The sequence below is a fragment of the Haliotis rubra genome, unplaced genomic scaffold, assembly GCF_003918875.1.
Source record: "Haliotis rubra isolate DU_JTF1 unplaced genomic scaffold, ASM391887v1 Scf6, whole genome shotgun sequence".
Classification (NCBI taxonomy): Eukaryota; Metazoa; Mollusca; class Gastropoda; order Lepetellida; family Haliotidae; genus Haliotis; species Haliotis rubra.
Genome location: NW_025767301.1, coordinates 3,158,193 through 3,180,175, shown reverse-complemented (window position 1 = coordinate 3,180,175; position 21,983 = coordinate 3,158,193). Strand labels below are relative to the sequence as shown.

The 21,983-nt window shown below is 38.3% G+C and overlaps 1 protein-coding gene across 1 annotated transcript in view; it reads right to left on the bottom strand.

Annotated features, from left to right (window-relative positions):
* Window positions 1-2,104: 2,104 nt before the first annotated feature.
* LOC124255374 (synaptotagmin-17-like) overlaps window positions 2,105-21,983 on the bottom strand; it is a 97,599-nt gene continuing 77,720 nt past the window's right edge. Inside the window, exons 7-11 of the mRNA XM_046689270.1 lie at window positions 18,053-18,172; window positions 16,170-16,376; window positions 9,713-9,827; window positions 8,482-8,687; window positions 2,105-3,919 (exon numbers count right to left, since the gene is read on the bottom strand). Coding sequence (XP_046545226.1) covers window positions 3,797-3,919; window positions 8,482-8,687; window positions 9,713-9,827; window positions 16,170-16,376; window positions 18,053-18,172 — 771 coding nt within the window. The 3' untranslated portion in view covers window positions 2,105-3,796. The remainder of the gene's footprint in view (window positions 3,920-8,481; window positions 8,688-9,712; window positions 9,828-16,169; window positions 16,377-18,052; window positions 18,173-21,983) is intronic.

Sequence of the window (21,983 nt, the reverse complement as noted above, 5' to 3'; positions counted from 1 at the left end):
ATATAAATTAAATGCCCAACCAGCGTTAACAGATCTCACTAAGTTAGAATAGAACAGCGTCCCAACAAAGCGTTCCGAGCACTAAAAGACCGTAATTGCGATAATCCAACATCCAATACGATCAAGTTACTGTAGCAGGGCGTGGAGTCATCCCACAGGTGACATCCTTACCTTGTCAGCTTGCTGACGGGGTTAACCTCTTTGGTCATGTGGACAAGGCGTCCGTCTTCGGATCAGAAGGTCCGTGGTTCGAATCCCAGCACGGGACTCGGAAAGTTTATGGCCGCTGCATTGGCGCCCAACACGGGGCTGAGCACGTTCATATGAAATTTGAGCAAAATAAGTCTCAGTACCCAACTATGCGGCTCGGGACGTGCCTTCTGTTGACGGGGGTGTATGTAGCAGGGCGTGGAGTCATCCCACAGGTGACATCCTTACCTTGTCAGCTTGCTGACGGGGTTAACCTCTTTGGTCATGTGGACAAGGCGTCCGACTTCGGATCAGAAGGTCCGTGGTTCGAATCCCAGCACGGGACTCGGAAAGTTTATGGCCGCTACATTACAGTCGTCGTAGCTCTTAGATCGTATAGGGAAACGGGGTCCTGGACATAAATATGAAAGAACAAACTTTACATGAATAGACTTTTATTCATCACAGATAAATCTGTACAATATATATAAATCTCTAAAATTCTCAACATTGTACGAAACAATGGCTTTGTGTCCTACGTGCCAAAGGAACAGTTTGTTAATTGACAAAATATGTTTACATAACAGTTATGGATTTAACAGTGCAGTGAAACAAGGACGTTAAGAGTAAATTAGGGAGTTGTGAATAGTGCTCAATAACAGGAACTTATTGCACAGACATTAACAAAATTTGGAACAACATATCATCATGTGTATATTGGCTGAAACATGTCAATGACTGTATCCTATATACAATGTACTTTCTTGTTCCGACCTATTCAGTTGTAATATCAAAGTAAAAACTGTATGCGCATGCTCACTGATCATAAAGATATGGTCATTTATTTCATGACAGATTACATTATATTCCACTGGCACAATGTTGACACAAACTGAACTTTTCTTGTGCATAAAGCAACATTTTTGACTAGAAAACAACACATTTACTTCTTAGAACATATACAGTTTTGGACAAGTTTTGGCAATCTGAATACAAAGGCATTTTAAATACATAAATATACAGAGAATGTAATAATATTGATGTACAAAAGTATGAATGGAACTCAGTCGCAATGATAACTTTTGTGAAGTAAAATATGCATTATCTTTTCATTAATGTGTGTTCAGACACATTGGCAACATCACGGTGAAATAAGGTCTTATTAATGTTAAAATCGAATCTTGATTTCACTGAAATGTATAGAATGGTCTTAAATATTAACGTATGTAAACAGAATGTCATCAATTGTACAACACTTGGAGTAAATACAAACATAAGTCAGATATGGAATGGAATGAACCATCAACATATGAAACGTCATCATGAACAAATATAATCGCGATTTTTTCATGAGAATTAGACTACTATTTTAACACTGAATAACAAAAGCCGATAACAGTAGGGGTTAAACAGTGTTTTAGCTACAATACAAAATGTCATATTGCGTTTAAAGCTTTCCACGTGTGAGGAAACGAAGTCTGGTAAATATGAACAACAAATACCCTGTCCACTCGGTGTACGCGCAGCTGTAGCCTAAACACAGTAAAGTAGACTGTATACAAGTTTTGAGTAGGACTGGTTACCGGTACAAGGAAGGTTTTCATGCACTACAGAGCAGGGGCACATATGGCCAAGTCTCTGAGGCATGGTTTGACAGCACCGTTCCCATGCTCATGAGATTCGCCACAGTAGTAAAGACATGCATCATATAGGGCTTCTCTATCACATCAACCTGTGAGTTAACTGATGTACTTTTCAAAATGGCTTCACAACTACAAAACTGAAAACGACTGTTTAAACGAAAAGTTAATTTAAGAGTGTCTATAAGAATATATTATACTAAAACTTTAGAAAATCATCTGCAGAATGTATTCCATATACGTTCATTTTTCAAATGTGTGGCGAAAGCTTTATTGATAAACGAATTAAAACATAATTGATAACAAAAATATCATCTAACGTAAGACGTGAGCCCAGTCTCATCCAAATTTACCTGGGTCCAACGTAATATCTCATATTTGGAAAACTTCGAAATAGAATATAACAAATGCAATTTATGGGTAAAGACTTACGACACAACAAACAAAATATAATGCCTTGTATCGATGACTCATGAGACAAAAATCCAAAACGGTATCACGAAATTTATAATTACATTCAATAGAAAACCCATCATTTCAACATGTCAGATGCTTCAAAACATTCATTTGATATATATGCAAAAGGAAAACTTTCCTTTTTACTTATTTTACAATTTATTTTTTTCTAGTACACGAAGAAAATTTCTTTATGGAACAATACATATTTTACAGGATACTCCCGGGCTGTCCCCATCCACCATTTCCCCTCCCTACCCCCTTAAATTCGGGTCACCTATTGTCCTTCATCTGAACAAACTCTTCCGTTTTTCGGCATATAGAAATATCACGTTGTATAACACTCCTTTATTGTCAAATGAACTACAGATTCCAAAGATTTCGAATCAGTTTCCTTTTTTCTACATTTATCAAACAACAGATATGATTATGATATACATTGATTGGCCAGTGAAATATATGAATGTCTTACAATACTATGAATTACAAAGATGTTATTTTTCTATTTTCATTAAAAGTAAGAATTCTATTGTAAACATGAGATATAAATATAATAGCTAGTAGCAATAATGACGTGCAGACTATTGCTTTGAGACACAATTCGTGTTCAGACAGTTGACCAGAGTGTTATTTACATGACATTAAGGTAATACATTTCAACGCGACAGATATGTGTATGCAATGTATCAGACTGTTTGGTCAACAGAGCATACAAAAACACGCCTTCCAGACGCAATAAGTAACGGTGGTGAGATCTAGGTTTATGATACGTTTCACTGTGACAGCACACTCTAGACTCCTGTAACAGAGATGCATTTGTACAAAACATTATGCATGAGACTCCGTATAGTGATGGTACACAATGCTATTACAACAAAAGAACATTAGTTATCAAACCAAACATTGAAAATCACTGTCGTGGAAAAATGCTGAAATAAATATGGATACAAAGAGCGTAGCATACATTTTGCAGCGGAGTTGTAAACATGTGACTTATAGCTTACACTGGAGTTCCTTCTGGAATAGGGCGTTCTGGTGACAAAGGGTACAACCGAGACGAGGTACTAGGTGCAAACATATATGAACTTAAAACCTGATACTGACAGAATAGAGGTTCTAAAGGTAATGTGTATTGTCAACGATATCTGTAAAACAGAGAAGAAAGAATGTTCAAATTTGTAAGACAAAGGAATGAGTGCAAGATGTTTATCAGAAGACATATTGGAGGATACAAATGCATTTTAAGCAGTTCCGATAAGAAGACTTCCTGATGCATCGTCATCTTCTGATGTCCTCATCCAGAATCCACAAGAAGCCACCATTCATGTGTGTTATGACCACCAAATCACACCAGCACGGTCGATATCAACACGATATAAACATTGTATGTTCAGTAATTCAGGGTTTTTGGTGAAGTTTAGTATCAAGATACGTGTGGACATTATACAAATACTGACATTTACAGGGGGTTACAGTCACGTGATCAGCAGGTTGCCATGGAAACAGTAGTGTCAAGAACATATTTTCCCAGTTTTGATGATGGGATGCCAGTAGTCCGCAGAGCGATGTGGGTGTTCCATAATCTCATACCAATGCTCTAGCTGCTCGCCATGGCTGTACCAACCAAGGTCAACCTGAAAAGGTCAAGGTCAGAATATAACGGAAAAGGACTCACAAAGGATTGACTGACGTTATTGTGGAGGAAGGGGGTAGGGAAAGGTGACAACAGCGATTACAAACCCAGTATTGTTCACTGGTGTCAACAAGCCATACATACTCATACAAGAATATAATATGAATTTGTTTTTTTAGTTTGTTGGTTTCTCGTTTAACGCCGCGTCTAGCAATATTCCAGTTACATGACCGTGATCGAGTCTGACCCGGAAAAACCAGGATTCGACTGCATGAGCATCAATCTACACAATTAGAATACAATGACATGTGTCAACCAAGTCAACGAGCCTGATCACCCGATCCCGTTAGTCGCCCCTTACGACAAGAATGGGTTACTGAAGACCAGTTGTAACCCGGATCATCACGGGTATATAAATATGTACCAATGTGAGAGACATGTAATATTTCACAAGCAATCAGAAGCATGCAGTTATTTTGGAATGTTTGAAAGTTTGTCAATCGCTCAGATAACCCTTTCATTCAAAGGATTAACAAATTGCTTGCATTCCGGTGTCAGTTCCTCGACGAAGTACCTGATTGAAACCTGATTTTCTGCACACAGACAGAAATAATTTCGATCAATTCTCCAAGTGTCCATTCAATCACTATAATGTTGCAACTTTATTTTAGCCACTGTCACATATCAGGTCACAACGCAAGAACAAATACTCATTTCATTGTTGTCCAAAATCAATACTGTTGTTGCATACAGCTTTATCTCCTGAACATTTTGATGTGTGGCAAAGGGTGTGAGATTGAATAACTATCTTTGCAACTTAACGACCTCGTCAGCTTACACTTGCAAGCTGAAGCCAGCAGTTTTTTCAACATGAAACCTTTTGTGATGATAAAATTCCTTCTTCGAGCCAATGGTAACACGTCATCCATCAAATTTACCGCTTATATATTGATTTTGCTGTCGTCAAAACCATCCGCCCATGCTACAAAACACGTGGAGCATACTATTTGCAAGTCCTCAAACCAAACTTTATATTCCCAGGTACTTAATCTGTCAATATCGCATCAGTAGTTAATCAGCATCATAGAACACGTGTGTCACTTCTTTTAAACCTGCGTCATATGACATACCTACTCCAACCTCGAACCTTGTAATCATACGTTGATAACATCACACTGCTTCCTATTAACGTTGCTATAAATATAATATTTTCCTAGACTTTTTTCATTTCTCTTTCATCCTCCAGAAGAGCTCTTAACACGATAATATATAGTTATGTGCATCCTAACTATACTCAAACATGAAATATTACTGTAAAAGTCATTCGTCTATAGGAAACCTGTACATAGGAAACTCGCTTAATAATGGTTCAGGGTTATTATAATCTCAGCGCTGTGGCGCAAGCATCACCCTTGCTTGCTACTTCGTATCTCACTACAAAACTAGAGCTAGTGACGGCGAGTAATCACTGGATCTCGTTTCAGAACAAATCTAATATCATCGCAGTAATATAACGGGAAAGGCTCTCGTGGCCATAATTTGCTTAGTATATTTCATTGGCATGAAAAGGATCCAAGAGCCTTGCTTCATCTCTGAAATAGTCTCAAGTTGACAAGTAAGGGTTTTAAGTAGGTCGATGATTGCTTTCAATCATTGCGTAACGTGACGTTCGTTGGCTATGGCTTGCGTTTGCTTCAACACATCATATCAACATACACGTTGACAAAACGTCATATTTGCACGGAAAGTAATCCTGAAATAGCATTTCGTAAGTCCGTAAGGGTTTCTTATCTCTTAATTGACTTAGGAACGAACAGTTTCTCGTCGAAGTGATTGTGAATGAAGGGAATGAAGCACAATGGCTGCTTCTGCAGTTAATAACGCGTTGTTGAGAGGTGATATGTTGTCATGATCAGGGTTTGAGATAACACAGAGCGTTGCTGAAACCTGGGAACATGACAGCTGGCCTTTGTAATGACTGATCTCTCCACAGGGCATGCTGCCCACACTTGCTCAACTGTTGCTAACAGTTTGAATTCAAGGTTCGTTTAAGGAAATTCAATGTTCCAAGAAATAGAAAAACGGTTTTCATTGAGTATATATAAATTATATTCACTTCAGTATTTCTGAAGGAGGAACCCTTCTTTTTAATCTGAAACAAATATATATCCCCTAGTATTTTATTATATCAATATTACTTTTTTCTATATGGAAAGTCCAGTGGTCAAGTGGTTAGAACGGTTTGTTTTGTTAAGCTCAGGTCCTGGTTCGAATCCTAAACTACAATGAGCGTTTCTGGTTTCCCCCGCTTTTATATCGCTGGAATATTCCTGAAAGCGGCATAAAAACAAATCCATCCACCCACTCACCCTATTGAAGTGTCAAGAGACGCCATTATCACTGTGACTGTGAATGTCATTAAGCGTCATAATATTAATTCATATTACTTCAACAACGTAAAGCTGCAGAACGTGAGAAATTAAGGGATATAGGGTTTAGCTAGTTCCCGTGGCGTGAGTCCAGCTTGCTTGGCCACTTTGACATCTTTTCATAGATGAGGTTAGTATCGTTCTGTTAAATGAATAATCCGTTGTAACTGACACGAGTCGTAAAGGCAATAATTTGTAGGAAAGGAATAAATATCCTTTTATGAAAAATAATTTAAACTAACTGTATGCCAAGACATAATTTAAAAGGGCTATTTAGAGCACACGACTGACCTTCCACGCACTTGTAACATATGAGTGAATAAAAGCCATTTAAATATTCCGCCATATTTAAGCTCACTCGACCAGAATGCACAATTCGTAGTTAACAAAGTCAATAAAGACGTTACTTCAGCTTCCTGACTGACTTGCAAGACAATCAAATGGATCACACCAATGTACCCGTGGACGTTAGATGTGTTAACAGGATTAATATCGGTGATAACACAAGTAGGTAGCAGGTTCGTGTATGGCAAACATGGTTTAATAATAGCTAGGATTCTGTTCTTAAAGAATAACAGACTCTATTTGTGATAACGTAATCTGTTATTTGTAAGAAGTGCGATCTCAATGCAATGAACTTCCCTTTGTGTTATATATGACTATATAAAATTTAATCAAGAAACCATTAACCGTTTACTTGTCAATATATATGATATATAAATGCATTATTCCATTACACAATGACTTTTCTCGGTTGAGTTCCATGAATGTGTTCTCTACTGTCTCCTTTCCGGGACACAGATTTGGTAAACAAAACCGATTTTCAGAGATCCATTCATAGGTATTTCATAGCATTTTCTCCCTTTAAACAAAAAGGAATCAAAGGATTGTCAAGAATGGGTATTCTTTTGCACTGACAATTTAATTTCAAACTTAATTATTCTTTACGTTAAGATCTATAAGTTCATGGTTTAATTATGTGTAATTATAAGTTCGATTAGTGGTAATTGCACGTAAATTGACTTTCTACGTACATCCCTCGTTTCTACTCGTCACCGAATCTTTGGAGTGGGTGTTTGTATGATGGTGTGTCTCTTGTTTAACCCCACCGTTAGCAATATTCAAACTTTATGTCAGTTCTATAAATACATGGGCCTGGACTAAACGTTCCTGTAATTGACATCACGAGAATTCATGACGAAACAAACTGTTTAGGGGATGACATTAACTGCAGGGCTGATGAAGTTTAATGCTATAAGTAAATACTGTTTTATATTTATTTTTTTGCAGTCACAAACAGAGAAGGTTACTCGATACCAGTCCTTAAATCAAATGTTCCTGCGAATGACTTCCCCACCACGTCTAACCTGATCAATTCATTATTCAATAGTTCCTGCGGAAAGCTCCCTTTAATATATCATATGGTCTTTCTTTTAGACAAAAGCTATCGCCCAAACGTTCTCTCTTATCTCACCCGTCCTATCCTGTGATCTGTTATTACTGCAGTTAAATTTCATACACTAACTTACTGGTCTCAAGATATTTGTTTGCTGTGTCCTTATCGATAGTGTCTGCAGAAACGTTCTTTTCCATATCTGACCAGGTAAGTCCAACTATCAATAGTTTCTGCGGTAGGACTTCACCATATCTCACCTGGTAAGTACTATAATAGTTTCTGTGGGCAAGTTCAATTTCGTAGCTCACCTGGTCAATTCTACGATCAATAGTTCCTGCGGAAAGGTTCTCTTCCATAGCTCACCTAGTCATTCTGCAACTAATAGTTCCTGCGGAAAGCTTCTCTTCCAAAGCTCACCTCGTCATTCTGCAATTAATAGTTCCCGCGAAAAGGCTCTCTTCCATAGCTCACCAAGTCAATTCTACAATTACTAGTTCCCGCGAAAAGGCTCTCTTCCATAGCTCGCAAAGTCAATTCTACAATAAAATTACTAGTTCCTGTGAAAAGGCTTTCATCGTATCTCACCAGGTCTATTTTTCAAACAATATTTCCTGAGGAAACATTCTCTCACATAGGTCATCCTACCAACTCTATAACCAATATTTCCTGCGGAAGGACTCTAACCATATCTCACCTTTCCTTCAGTCAAAGTTAGTGCAGTCATCATATATATCTCACCTGGCCTATCTTGTGTACACCGGTCATCATGTCTTTGTGCAGCACGTGAAACACGAACACGTGACCTAGCAGTTTGGGGTTCTCCCTGTTGATCTCAAACACACACTGGTGGTGCCATACTGGATCTTGAGTATTTTGTCGGACTTTAGTTTTGTGTTTGCCCTCTCTGATTCCATTGACGTACATCTCAACCTTGACGTATGGGTCTGAAAGTGAAGAAACCAAGGGTGAGATTTGCACCGATTGGAGCTATACTTTACCTCAAGTAAGTATTGGCAGGGGCAGTCACCATTACGTCATAGTAATACGTCTTTAAATAGCTTTAACAAACAAACAATCAAATAAATAGATATATAATATGCGCTAAATGTAAACACTGTTTCTAAAACATAAAGTAGAGCTTGTCTTTTCTGAAAGTGTAAATGCATTCGGAAACTTCCCATCTGTCCATCTGAGCATTGAGATGCTTGTATAGTTCTGATCAAAATGGTTGAGCTAAATCGGAATGAGATCAGTTTTCTTCATCAATTTTCTTCAGTTGAGGGAGATAAATTACTGCAGTCTTGGTTGCCACAACCGTGTAGTAGATTGCCATTGCAACTTCTTTTAACTACGTCACTAAATTGCATCATTGTGACTTGACGTCATAATTAATGCTACTTTAGGCAAAACCTATACACAGAGAATCTTTACCCGTTATTATTCCCCAGGAAAAATAAATAAGTCGGGTAAGGACTCCTTACGCATTAAAATAGTTCAATAACAAAGAATTTTGAAATACATATATAACTTAAAAAGAATTTATATAGACAAGCTGACACCCTTTTGACGACACAGTTTTGTCATCCATGCAGACTCTTCAACACAAAAACGTACAATATCGAGACCCCGTTTGTCTCGAAGAACGGATGGCTGTTTTTATGGTCCCGAGGAGTCGACACACTACCACAGTGCATCATCAAACAGATTCTTTCGCAAGAATGTTGGGCAACTACGTGATATCAAAAGACTCAACTATGTAATCAGCGACACCTTTAATGTTCTCACTGCATCTAGAAAATCTCAACCCCTGCGTTACATCTCCAACATAACTCCCAAAAACGCTAACCATCACTTCAAACAAAATTACCCAAAATTAGACCTTAAACATACCGCAGCTTTGGTATGGGATTACCACAGACATACCAAGAATGGGCCGTGGGCGTGTTTGTTTCAGATGTGCGAGACTCACTTATTGCTCCTAACAGCGACACACGAGGAAGGTTGCGTCCTTCCAAGACGCTGAAGACAATCTTCCCCGCAACTGGCTGAAAACAACCGGATATCCGCAGATCCCCTTGGTGGAGCTGAAAATATAACCCACAATTTCAGACTTTGTTCATAGAAAGGCTTAGTTACATTAGCAAGTAGAGAGTATGGGAACTAGGGGATTGTAATTGCTAGAGGCACTTTGTACTTCTTTGCGACAAAACAGGATGTGGAAAAGAAATTTGTCATCAACGTCTTTGTGCATTGTCAGTGTCACAGGGATGTTTTGAGTGCAAAGTTTGAGAAGATAATTTTTATTGTTCTTTTTTTAACCTTAGCCGCTGGATGTATAACCAGAGAATTGTTTTCCTTGGCGTATGACTTGGATATCATTTTACAGTATGATCTTCACCCACATATACTTGTTGTTGGTTCTAAAACTGTACAAGATCAGGCGATAAAATCAGACAAAAATATACCTTCTTTGTAAGGCCACTTTAGTGTGGTGGGTGGGCGTTGGTGGTGTTTTGACATTCAGCTATGTTACACAGTGGGGCACATCATGGACATTTATTTCACTTGCATGGACAAAGATCATAAAGTTGGATTTGAACCCGACCAGTTAAATGTTCATCCTACTTGTATGACTTGCACTTAGATCAGCGCACCATTATGTCCCATACATATTTAGCATTTTTATTTTTCAGCATTATTTAGTCCTTTCAGACACTTGAGATCCTTGGACATATTGAGAAATTTCCTAGATTAGAAATTGTATTCAATGTTGAATGTTTTAAATTTCCCTAGAAACGGTGTCCGACATAAGTCCTGAACAATGCATGTCCAATATAACTACAACCACAGTATCTATTATTGAAAACTATACTGCAAGGTACCATGGAATCGCCATTGTTATCTGGGACCAGACGGCTGTAATGCCAGTGAATCTGTTCCTAAAGCATCTCTGTACAACTGTCTACCTGCAGACCGGAAATCGCCACATCATGAGCAATATCCCTGGAGACCGACTAAGCGGGGCTATATTGACTAGCCGGGAAGGACAGCTTAGATTGGACAGATAACTAACAGTTACGGCTGGGCCAAACAGCTGTTGAACCGATCGGCGTACTCGTGTCAGCAGCTTGTTCTCAAGCCTCTCGACGAGCCGTGGAACGATAAACACAACACTCTGTGGGACTTAGCACTGCGACAGGGCGACTGGGCTTGACATTGATTACTTGCTGTCATTAAGTCTTAGCTAAGTGTGAAATACACCAGACAGGAATGGCTATTTACGCCGAGAGACATTGGTTACGAATTAGGGTCGGTGTCGTTTGCTTATATTTATACGGTAGCGCTGTGTCACATTGTTACAATTGAAAAAAATACTTGGTTGTTGAGAATATTCATCAGTGTTATACGCTGAGTGTTATATAAGGCGTTAACAGTTGAACATTTAGAAATCCTCTTTGAACAAAGTCCAACACCATTAGGAACTTGTTGTCTGACAGGCGAACGGGCACTTGAGATTTACCAAGTGATGACTTATTGTCACAGACGCCGACTACGTCACCTGCACCACCGACACTTAAACAACTACACCGTGATATTATCACGCTTACAATCCAACCTAATTGATGGATTATAATTTTACAGTATATACGCATTGCGTGTCTTTGAAGGAACACATTGGAATTATAGCCGTGTACTTGACATATTCCATTCACAAGTGAGTGAGTGAGTATGGGTTTACGCTGCTTTTAGCAATATTCCAGCAACATCACGGCGGGGGACACCAGAAATGGGCTTCACACATTGTACCCATGTGGGGAATCGAACCCGAGTCTTCAGCGTGACGAGCGGACGCTTTAACCATTAGGCTACTCCACCGACCCTATTCAATTCATGTATTCTATACGCTGTACATCTGTAAGATGAGCGAGATATTTAAAAGTCAAATGTTGGATGATAGAAGGTTTGATACATATCCCAGATCACCCTGCGAATTTAATTCTAAAGATTCTGAAATACCCCAAAAGATTCTTTTCTCAAGAGAATACTACTTTGCCGTAATTTATTAGCTCCACAGCTGAATATGCCGATTTGACTGACTTTGTTCCCAGTACTCAACGGATGTGGTAATATGAGAATTACTGCTGCCAAATATTCACAGGAACAGTAAATGTCCTGAAAATCGCTTTGGAATCGTGTTCCCTACACAATTTCTGACGAAGCACGTTTGTCTTGGGTACAAAGTGAAACCTCATATTTAATTGCACAAACCGAAATCGATTGTCTAATGATTCAATTTGTTACAGTTCTTTACCAACACTCATTACGATGAGTGTTATCTGTTCAGATATTCATAGCGTCTTTCATTGCTCTGTAATTGCAGAATTTCTGCGTTCGCCTTCTAATATTATCAATACAATTAAAGGGCAGATGTGATCCGCCATCTTGCCATATGGACATAAAGTAAATTTAAGCAACATAACTATTTCTAATAAGATAGAAGGAGTATTGTTAAAATTGACCCAATTGTCATTTTTCCTAGGACGAAAATATAGAAAATAGCAGTATCAAGGGCTACCAGAGTTTTCTTTTAAAAACCACACTCCTAAGTAATGGAAGTTTTCGTGTGTAAAAAATTCCACGGTTTCTAATTTGTTTGAAGCCTTAAGCCGGAGCCTTCACTGAGACACTTTTCTGAAATGATAAGAAGCGTTAATTTCCCACGAGAGGGGCTTTACGTCGATAGGTTTTGCTTTAATTCAGAACTTGGTCGCCATTTCGAAAAGTAAATGCAAGAATTAGCGCTTGACCTTGCCGACAGCATGACCACAAATTGATTAAATGGTCGTGTGATTTAGGTGTTATCATTCTGAAGCTATCCTAACAACTGCAGACCATACAAGACGGTCTGGTGCGTGTTGGACACCCATATTACTCTATCCATTTATGTTTCTACTCTTGACACCCTAGAGAAATTTAAAGGCGATTATCTCAGAGCGAGGGCGACCTGAAAGGAAGCATTGTAATTCCGCTGATAACGATAGGCAATATCCTAGAGAACAATAACGTTGTCGAAAGTAGGACTGGATTTTTTTTAAAATTAATTGTTTGTACCATAACACCTTTCTTCAAACAAAACAAAGGTGTCACGGTATTTTCAAGATGGATAATATGTTATTGCTAAATTGGTTTCTGGTAAGTTCTTCCCTTTCAAAGATCTTAACCTTAAACAGATCGAAAGCGTCTGTCCAAGTATTGAAATTACGATAATTATGGAGGCTTCTGGAGAAAGGGCCAAGTTAAGTTTCATATTTGTTTTGAGTAACATATTTTGACACTGTGTAATGGTGCAAATCCTTGGTATGTTCCTTGCATCTGTTTTGTGGTTGTGTCACAGGTATACCTGCTAGCCTTTCCTACAGCTCCAAGTCCATAGATGTTGTAGTGCCGACGTTGACATGATAAGAATACATACTGGCTTTCAGAAAGTGGTCAGATGTAGCAAATGTCACAAATAGCATTAACCCTTTCTTAAAGGAAAGAATCTAGTGCCTTTATTTTGGGTGGGCACTTTGTTTACCCCTCTGTCAAGTCATACGTCTTATTTATTACATACCAGGAATTACATTACATTTAAATGATAGTCATGAACAGTCATGGCTTGAAACGTGTAATAAAGCATAAGCAACGATAAACAGTTGGGGTTGGACTCAATAAGTGACTTCATAGGACTCCCAATGCCCATTAGATCACAGATAAGAGTGAAGACGTGGGACATTATTCTAGCTAGGAATCTCCACGGGTACGTTCTTTGTAACATCTGTTCCATTAGTATCCGTACAACGTATTGAACGTATACAATTCTACTGTATTACCATACCCATCTATGTCTCAAAGCTGTTCTAGCATACCATCACGCTGGAGCTCATGCTACCAAAAGCCTCGACCGAAGTGCACCTTCGTTCAAAAACCTTACGCAATGCTATTAAAGTGTTCCGGAATATTCGGAGATTTACTGCATCAGTCGGTGACACAAAGTAGTTCTGGAACTTATAATGAGGATAAAGACATGTTAAATTCCTAAAACTAATGACAAGCTTTATCCTCGTTCAACTGCAGTTTAAGGCCGATGCCAAAGACGAAAATAGAGTTAAACGTTGTAAAGAATTACCAAACGAAATTGCCTCTATGATCACCGTATATATTTTCTGCACGTATCTCTGGTCCCAAGTCTGGACCACGTACTGCCCTAAACGTCTCGGTAATACATAGTGTCTGGATATTAATAGTAACTACATAATAACAATGATATTGTTTCTAAATGTAAAGAGCACTTGTTAGGCGGCTATGTCTGGGCCATGATGGAACATTCGACGTTTTCTTTACGAGAGACGTCCAATATACCTGTTAACCTATACAATCTCCAATGTCGGCGTTAGAAACGCAACATCTACATGCTCTGAGATAGAGGTATGTGATATCAATAAGTTAGCCACATTAGAGATTTATCATCTGGTTGTAAAGATGTCTGGGCATAGAAGTCAGACATAGCGTTATAATGTGCATGCTATCGTTTTGATGAAGGACAATAGGCACTGGTCAATCTAGACATTTGTAGAAAGGGCTACCAAACGAGGTGAGGTAATGCGTCTGAAAGGAAGGTATTCTAAGTGAGAATGTTTCACCTTAGAGGCTGGGTACTGGATGAAACCAAGGACAGAGGGAGATTTAAGATCTTATCCATCTACAATGTACCCGTGGGGACTGTGATCCAGATCCAACACCTTCATGTGCTGGTCGTAAGAGGTGACTACGTGGATTGGGTGGTCAAGTTAGATGACATTGATGACCGTATGTCATGTCCCGATGGTGTTGGACTTTTCTAAGATATGTATCACAGGGTGGTATTGGTCCTTTGCAACCCATGCGTGTTCCTAAGAGGCGACTAACGTGATCTTGTGACCAGGAACGCTGACTTGGTTAAATCATGTCACCGCACGCCACGTAAATCCATGCTCTTGACATGAACCAACAGATTTTCTGGTCCAGACTTGACTATTAACAGACCACCACCATGAATCTGGATTTTGCAGAGTGCGGCGTTGAACAAAATACAAACACGACACCTTTCATTTCCTGTTTCAAACAGAATGTCTTTCACTGTACGTGTTTTTCGGTCCATCCAGCTGAGGTTTTTAATCATCTTAAACCTGAGGCAATGTTATATAATTAACAAAGGACGGTCCATTAGCACACATAACCTACTGAGCAGATTACTTTGGCTCAACGTACGCAAACACTTTCTGAATACATCCCTGCACAGCTAAACCCCGTGAATGATTTCATGGACCACAGAAGAGCTTAGATGGGCCATGATGGTGGTAATTTGATGAATGCAAATCAGTGTACAACATTTCATTATAAACAACGGTACCGTGGCACATTTATGTAGGCCAAATGTGACAATATCAGCACATGTTTGCACAACTGAAGTTGTTTGATTCAATAAGCCATGACATATACAGCTTTAACGACAGTCTACGCCATCATCGGCGATGTAGTTGTCTGGTGCTAGATGACCTGGACATTTTGATCTGTGATACATAGTTCACAAGTAATTATGTCATAATGTATGGATAGTGTTAGCTGTCTGATGCTTAATGGTCGTCTGACCGGTGATGGGAATTTGATATAGCACGAAATACAGAACAGTGCCATAGTCCGAGGTAAAACAGTTAGGGCATAATGGTATTATTTGGTAAGTCAATATGGTATTGTGCGAGAAGATATGGTGAAATGTTGTGTATAACATGATAATGCAATGTATGCCATTATGATATTGCATGGTATGACATGATATTGCAAGGTATGCCATTATGATATTGTATGGTATGCCATTATATTGTATTTAATGTTAGGACTTCATTTTGATATATGCATTCATCATTTAGCTTGAGCTTACGACATAAAAACATGTGTATCATACCCAATAACATAAGTAAGCAAATTACATAACCAGAAGTGGGACTTATTTCACATGAGCATCTTCGTATTGTCAAAATCTCCAGAAGACAATACAGTCAGCGGTTTCAAATTATAAATGTGTTTGGTGGAGTCAACGCTAGGTTTGCGGCCAACGTTATGATATACCACATCAAGGGACATAGCTCTAAAATAAACTAGACTCCGTCTATTGAAGTTTCGAGCGTTTGCGTGCATTCATCCCGTACCAGTTTAGTAGCCGGGCAATACGGCTCATATGGATTTTCGGCCCTAGGGCTATTATGGCTGATATGCATTTTCGCCCGGGTGGTCAATATGGACGTATGCCGACAGCAAGTATTGTATGTGTAAAATGGTCCATATAATTGATAGGTTTATGATAACATGGTACAACACAACCCTCGACTCCAATATAATTAACTTACCCTGTAGACTGTTTGTGGCATGAGGGTCAAGTCAACCAGACCACTGGTCAGTTTCTCAACATCCGTCAGTTTGACTGACCCTACCCCCACCAGGTGGCGCCGTGACACGTGATGTGAGGAGTACACTTGGAACTCCAGAGCAAATTCTTCGTTGATTTCCGTTGGCACGATGTCTTTGATGGTAAACTTTTCCAAAAACAGTGGATCCTAGAAAAGCCATGATACTTCCAGTAAATACACGGTTATTATTGAACAAATACATTATGGAACATACATGAGTGTTACAAAATACGCAATGGCTATGTGTCAGATATCAGACAGAATAATATTTGTCACGTTGTCTCTAACTAAAGTTAACTCAGAGTTCGTTTGTTTGTTGTTTAACACTGCACTCAGCAATATTCCAGCTATATGGCGGTGGTCTGTAAATAATCGAGTCTGGACCATACAATCCAGTGATTAACATCATGAGCATCGATCGATACGATGACATGTGTCAACCAAATCAGCGAGCCAGACCACCCGATCCGTTAGCCGTCTCACGACAAGCATGGGTTACCGAAGACCAATTCTAACCCGGATCTTCATGGGTTACCTCAGAGTAAAGTTACAAATTTCACTATTAGCTGTAAACGGAAGCACTGGTTGAGAGTGAAGGGCAAGGTCACGAAACAGTTATGCAAGTATTTGTTTTTTTGTAATTTAAGGCTAAAGAAGGGGCAGAACGTGACACAAGCTAAACTTATTTCATGTTTATGTATTGATTTAACAGACATGTCAGTAACAGGTGAAAAGTGTGAGTATGACATCATCAGGAAGACACATTATATAGTCATAACTAATAACCACATCACTGTCAGTCGACGGATTATATTAACATTTGATGAGTAACCCACTACATAAGACAAAATGTAAACAGCTCCTCAAACGATTTTATATAACCTCTATATATGAAACTGTTTGTCAACGCTATGACTGTCGTAGGTCTCAAATGCTAACATAGACACACTGCTGTTGTATCTGAACGCCCACTTTGTGAAACGAGGCCCTGGACGTCGTGGAACGATTCGATAGTCAACCAAATATTAAATACTGAGTACTGAATATTGAATACAGAATACTGAATTAGAACTTCACTCACTAACGTACTATCGGTAGAGCAGGATATGCTTACCCACTACTCAAAAACCGTCCTGCTGTTATTGTACAATGATTCGTGACAGCGTTTCTAAAGAATTCCTAGAATGCTGATATTGAAAGTGTAGATGACTTTGTGTATTGGTCACATATATAATGAATAAACAGGACAAGGCGTTATAACTATCATGAACTTTATTGGATGATGTAGTCTGTTGGTAAAAGCTGTCACTCATCACATTGAAAACCATTGTACAAGCAGCCTCCCCCCTCTCTCTCTTTCTCTCTTTTCTTTTCTCTCTCTCTCTCACATACACACGCACACACTTGATTTGCTTGAATAGTAATAAATTCTGACTGTATCATAAAACATTAAAACCCATTTCGCCTCACCTCCATAATGACTACTCTGAGTTCCAAACCGATGGTACCTGTTGACTACAAGAGGGGATACAATATCGCGGCTACTGGCAAGTGCATTCAACTAAGGGTAATCCCATCACATTTAACGTAATGTATAGTTAACAGTGCAATGCAGTTCAGTCGCGTGTTGAATTCCAGACCTCAAACCACTCTATCTGGCAGGTCATTGCGTTCCTGAAAAATGACCTCACCATTTAAGACACATCGCTCGGGACAACATGGAATAGGATTTCTCACAGTCGGTAGCCTAGCTGTTGGTGGAATCAATACTTCTTGAAGAATACGGTACATAAAAGCTGGACAATCATTGGTACAATCCCTACCGTTGTCTTCGTGAGCGTCTTGGTTCTGTATTTGAACGTCCTCCCAGGAACCAAGAAGGCTTTGACATAAGGGTTGACATCGATATCCTTTGGTACTCCAGGAATCACAAGACTCTGAGCCTGAAATCAGCAATATATTGGCCAGATGTTCACATCGTTATTTGATCTGGGAGCTATGAAATGAACATGGAAAGAAAAGGCTGACGATATCATATTTATCGTGAGGCAATGCCTGAGTAACTCGTGTGTAGCAAATTATAGGTGTTACATTATTTTGGCAACGTGGTTAAATGGTAATAGCTGATAATAAAAGTGTTTGAAATGACGGTAACTTTAATAGAAACATGAAAAGTACTTGTGTAAGTAAGAATTGATTGATTATTTATTGAATATATTAAAGAAAGCTGAACTTAAACAGCTCACAATGACTCCTTTCAGATATTTGTAATTTGTAGTTATTACCTGAGATTTCACATTATTAACTATTTTACCAAGAGCTAGGCAAAGTGGAATATTCAAGATGATATGAAATGTTATTGAACGAATCTAATATATACACAAACTAATTTTAAAATGAAGCCTTGTCGTGGCTCAAAACAATCTCCTTAGCCACAGACTGGTAACTACCAGTATGAAAAGTAAGTACCAAACTTTATATTGACAACGTACTAAGATTAGAACCCACTAGCCATTACATATCTGCGAGATCAAAGAGTTTCCATGACAACCACGACTGACATCTAAAAGATTGTATATTTCCCTCAAATCAGAACTCGCCAAAAGATCAAAGTTGCAATTCCTTTCTCCTGTCTTCCTTCACTTTAATCACTGTCATCGAGGTAACAGTTTTTCACAAAAGGCAAACATGTTTGTCATGATTGATGGTTGGATTAACACTCGAAGGCTTAAAACCCGCCATCTTTACAGTCTATTATGTGATATGCAGCATGCTGTTGAAGAACCGGAAAGATACTTATTATATCTCATTATTCTGTATTAATCATATTTTAAAAAGGGAATCTCATTATTAAAAGGATATAATGCCCCTACAATATGATGAGTGAGTAACCCGGTACTTCATGATCACCGAGAATTATTGTGGAACCAATGAGCTTAAGAATAACTGGAATAACATACGTTAAAGGAGAAAATTCTTTTCCATATTCATTCGACATATTTGCTTAAGGAAGAGTCGAAATATGATTCCGGCTATACCATTTATAAGGAGAGGTAAATATATATATGGTTATAGCCTGTTTACCAATCCGTTAATTAAATAATGAATAAATGTTGTTTAAAACATATATAAGCATATGTGTATGAATAACCATCAAATAGTGATGGTACTAGATGTATCTTTGGTTTCTAATCCAAACAGGTGAAACTTAAAGATTCCATATTTTTTAAAACCACGCTGAAACTTTCAAAATGTGTATCCACTTTACGTTTTACTCAAGAATGCGTGAAATACTTTGTAAAATATATCCAACCTTTCATTTCAACTGAATAAAAATAGGAACAAAATAAAAACCTTCATCCCCAAACCAACTATCCATCAAATTAAAAACGGAACCCATTTTCATTTCAGTACTATGACGTTATCTTGGAATAAACTTCACTTCAGTAGTAACACTTGCAACTCATTAAGTGACCATATCTTTGAAAGAACATTTTGTACCTGTTTTACACAACCCGTAATGATCGCTTATATTGGATCTATTCTATCAGCCTGCGTATTCAAAGGTATATATCTATAACCACAAGCTTAACATTAAAATTAACAAAGCCATTTCTCTAATCATAAGAAATATCCGCTAAAAGGTACAGTCGCACAGTTGTAAATGCCTGATTATATCATGAGTATGTATTGTAGAACATGATGAAATCAAACTCTGTCATTGATGTAATCCGTAAGGTTAAATGTCAACCCTAGGGTTACTTACGTATATTATTTCGGTTTCATGAAAATATAATGCATACCACCCCCACCCCCAACCGCACCCCCAAAACAACAAAACAAAACAAAACAACCCCCAAAACCAAACCAAACCAAACCAAACCAAAAAACCCAACAACAACATCATAGCAAAACCAAATAACCAAAAAAATAAAAAATAAATAACAACCCAAACAAAACACAAGGAAAAAAGAAAAAGAATGAAACAAAAACTGTCTGTAGTTTCAGACAGTTGATAATAAGGTTGTAGTATTTCTACTCTTACTTTCTACTTTTTGTGTGTGTAAATATGTTGGTGAGGAAGGTACAGACGAATACTAAAAAGTATTCGCTACAAGTTGCGGAATATCTAAAAGCCGTGTTATTGCAGTTTGAAAAACCCCTCCAGGCAAGGTACAAATACAGCACTCCTGCCGACCAAAAATAACTCAGATGCCCTGACACCGAAACGAAATTTTCTTGTAAACAAAATTAAATGTTATTCAGCGTAACGCCACCTACAAGGCATCTTGTGACAAGCAGCTCTAAGACCAGGGATGATACACAGGATTCTACGCTATGAGCCTAATGGAGGACGGGTCATTTAACACTCATTTGAGGTTGGTTGAGGACTCAATATAGACTAGAAAATTGCGATGCCGCGGGTTCTTAAGGGAACCTTAGGAAAATGACATTGATCATATTTGACTGAAGATCGTCGACAGGAAAGCAGTATTCAGCGACAGATGCGTAAGGAAGTAAGCGATTCCGCGTCAAATTGAGACAAAATGACTCTTGGCACTTGAAATCATTATCTTCTATTATGCGAAGGCCCGTAGATTTAAAGCCAACAGGTCTGGCATAGTTGAAGGGGAAAGGTGTATATTAGAGTATTCAACGACGCCCTGGAAAGCAGAGTGCTTGAGATCTTGAATAATATCCACTATAATAGCTCAATGCGTCAAGATGAACTAATTAGCACTGAAAGGTATGTTGGACAAATCCCTATTGAGTGACGTTTTTTTATTCTGTAACTGGTCTAAAATATAAAAATGAACACTTGGCGTTGTAATGTGTGGCTACATTAAATAAGAAAACTGCCTCCGTTTTAACTAACTACTTTCTCTTCTATACAACGTTTCCTGTGTCCAAGCTGTAGGCAATAAGCGTATTCTCTCATCAAGGTTTTCTTTGATTCTGGTCCCTAGGCTTCAACAGTTTGAGCATATGATTGGCGTTTAATTGCAGGAATTGTAAATGTCATGATAGAAGAAACTGGTCATATCTGTGTTTAGTTAAAGCCCGTTGTCGCGTAGACATAGGTTCCAAGTAATTTGTTTTACAAAAAATAATTGTTAAAACAATTGTCTGAAATAAATAATGGAAACACGGTTTTCTGCAAATGTCCATATAGAGGGGTTGCCAGACAAAAACGGTGTCGCTGTACGAGGAAGATTGAATGGTTAGGAAAGCCAAGAGTAGAGGAATACATTTTTGGATAGGCGTTCAGAGGTTTGGAAGAACATGAAAACTAAACCCTATTACTTCTGTATTGTTTGTGACGGTGTTTCAGGGTCTCGTCTTGTCCTTTCATTGGATGAAAACAGATTGACCCCACCTTCTGTATTGTTTGGTACAGAGTTTCAGGGATACATTGATTGTAAATGTAAAAAAGGAGATACCTTACCCTTTCATCGAGTGAATACACATGGATCACAATTTCAGTATTGATTGTAAATGTAAAAAAGGATATATCTTGCCCTTTCATCAAATGAATACATATGGATCACAATTTTACTAAAGACTGTAAAGGTGATACAGAGATGTATCTTGACCCTTCATCGAGTGAATGCACATGGATTACAATTTCAGTATTGATTGTAAATGTAAAAAGGATATATCTTGCCTCTTCATCGAGTGAATACATATGTTTCAGTACTGATTGTAAATATAAAAAAGGATATATCTTGCCTCTTCATCGAGTGAATACATATG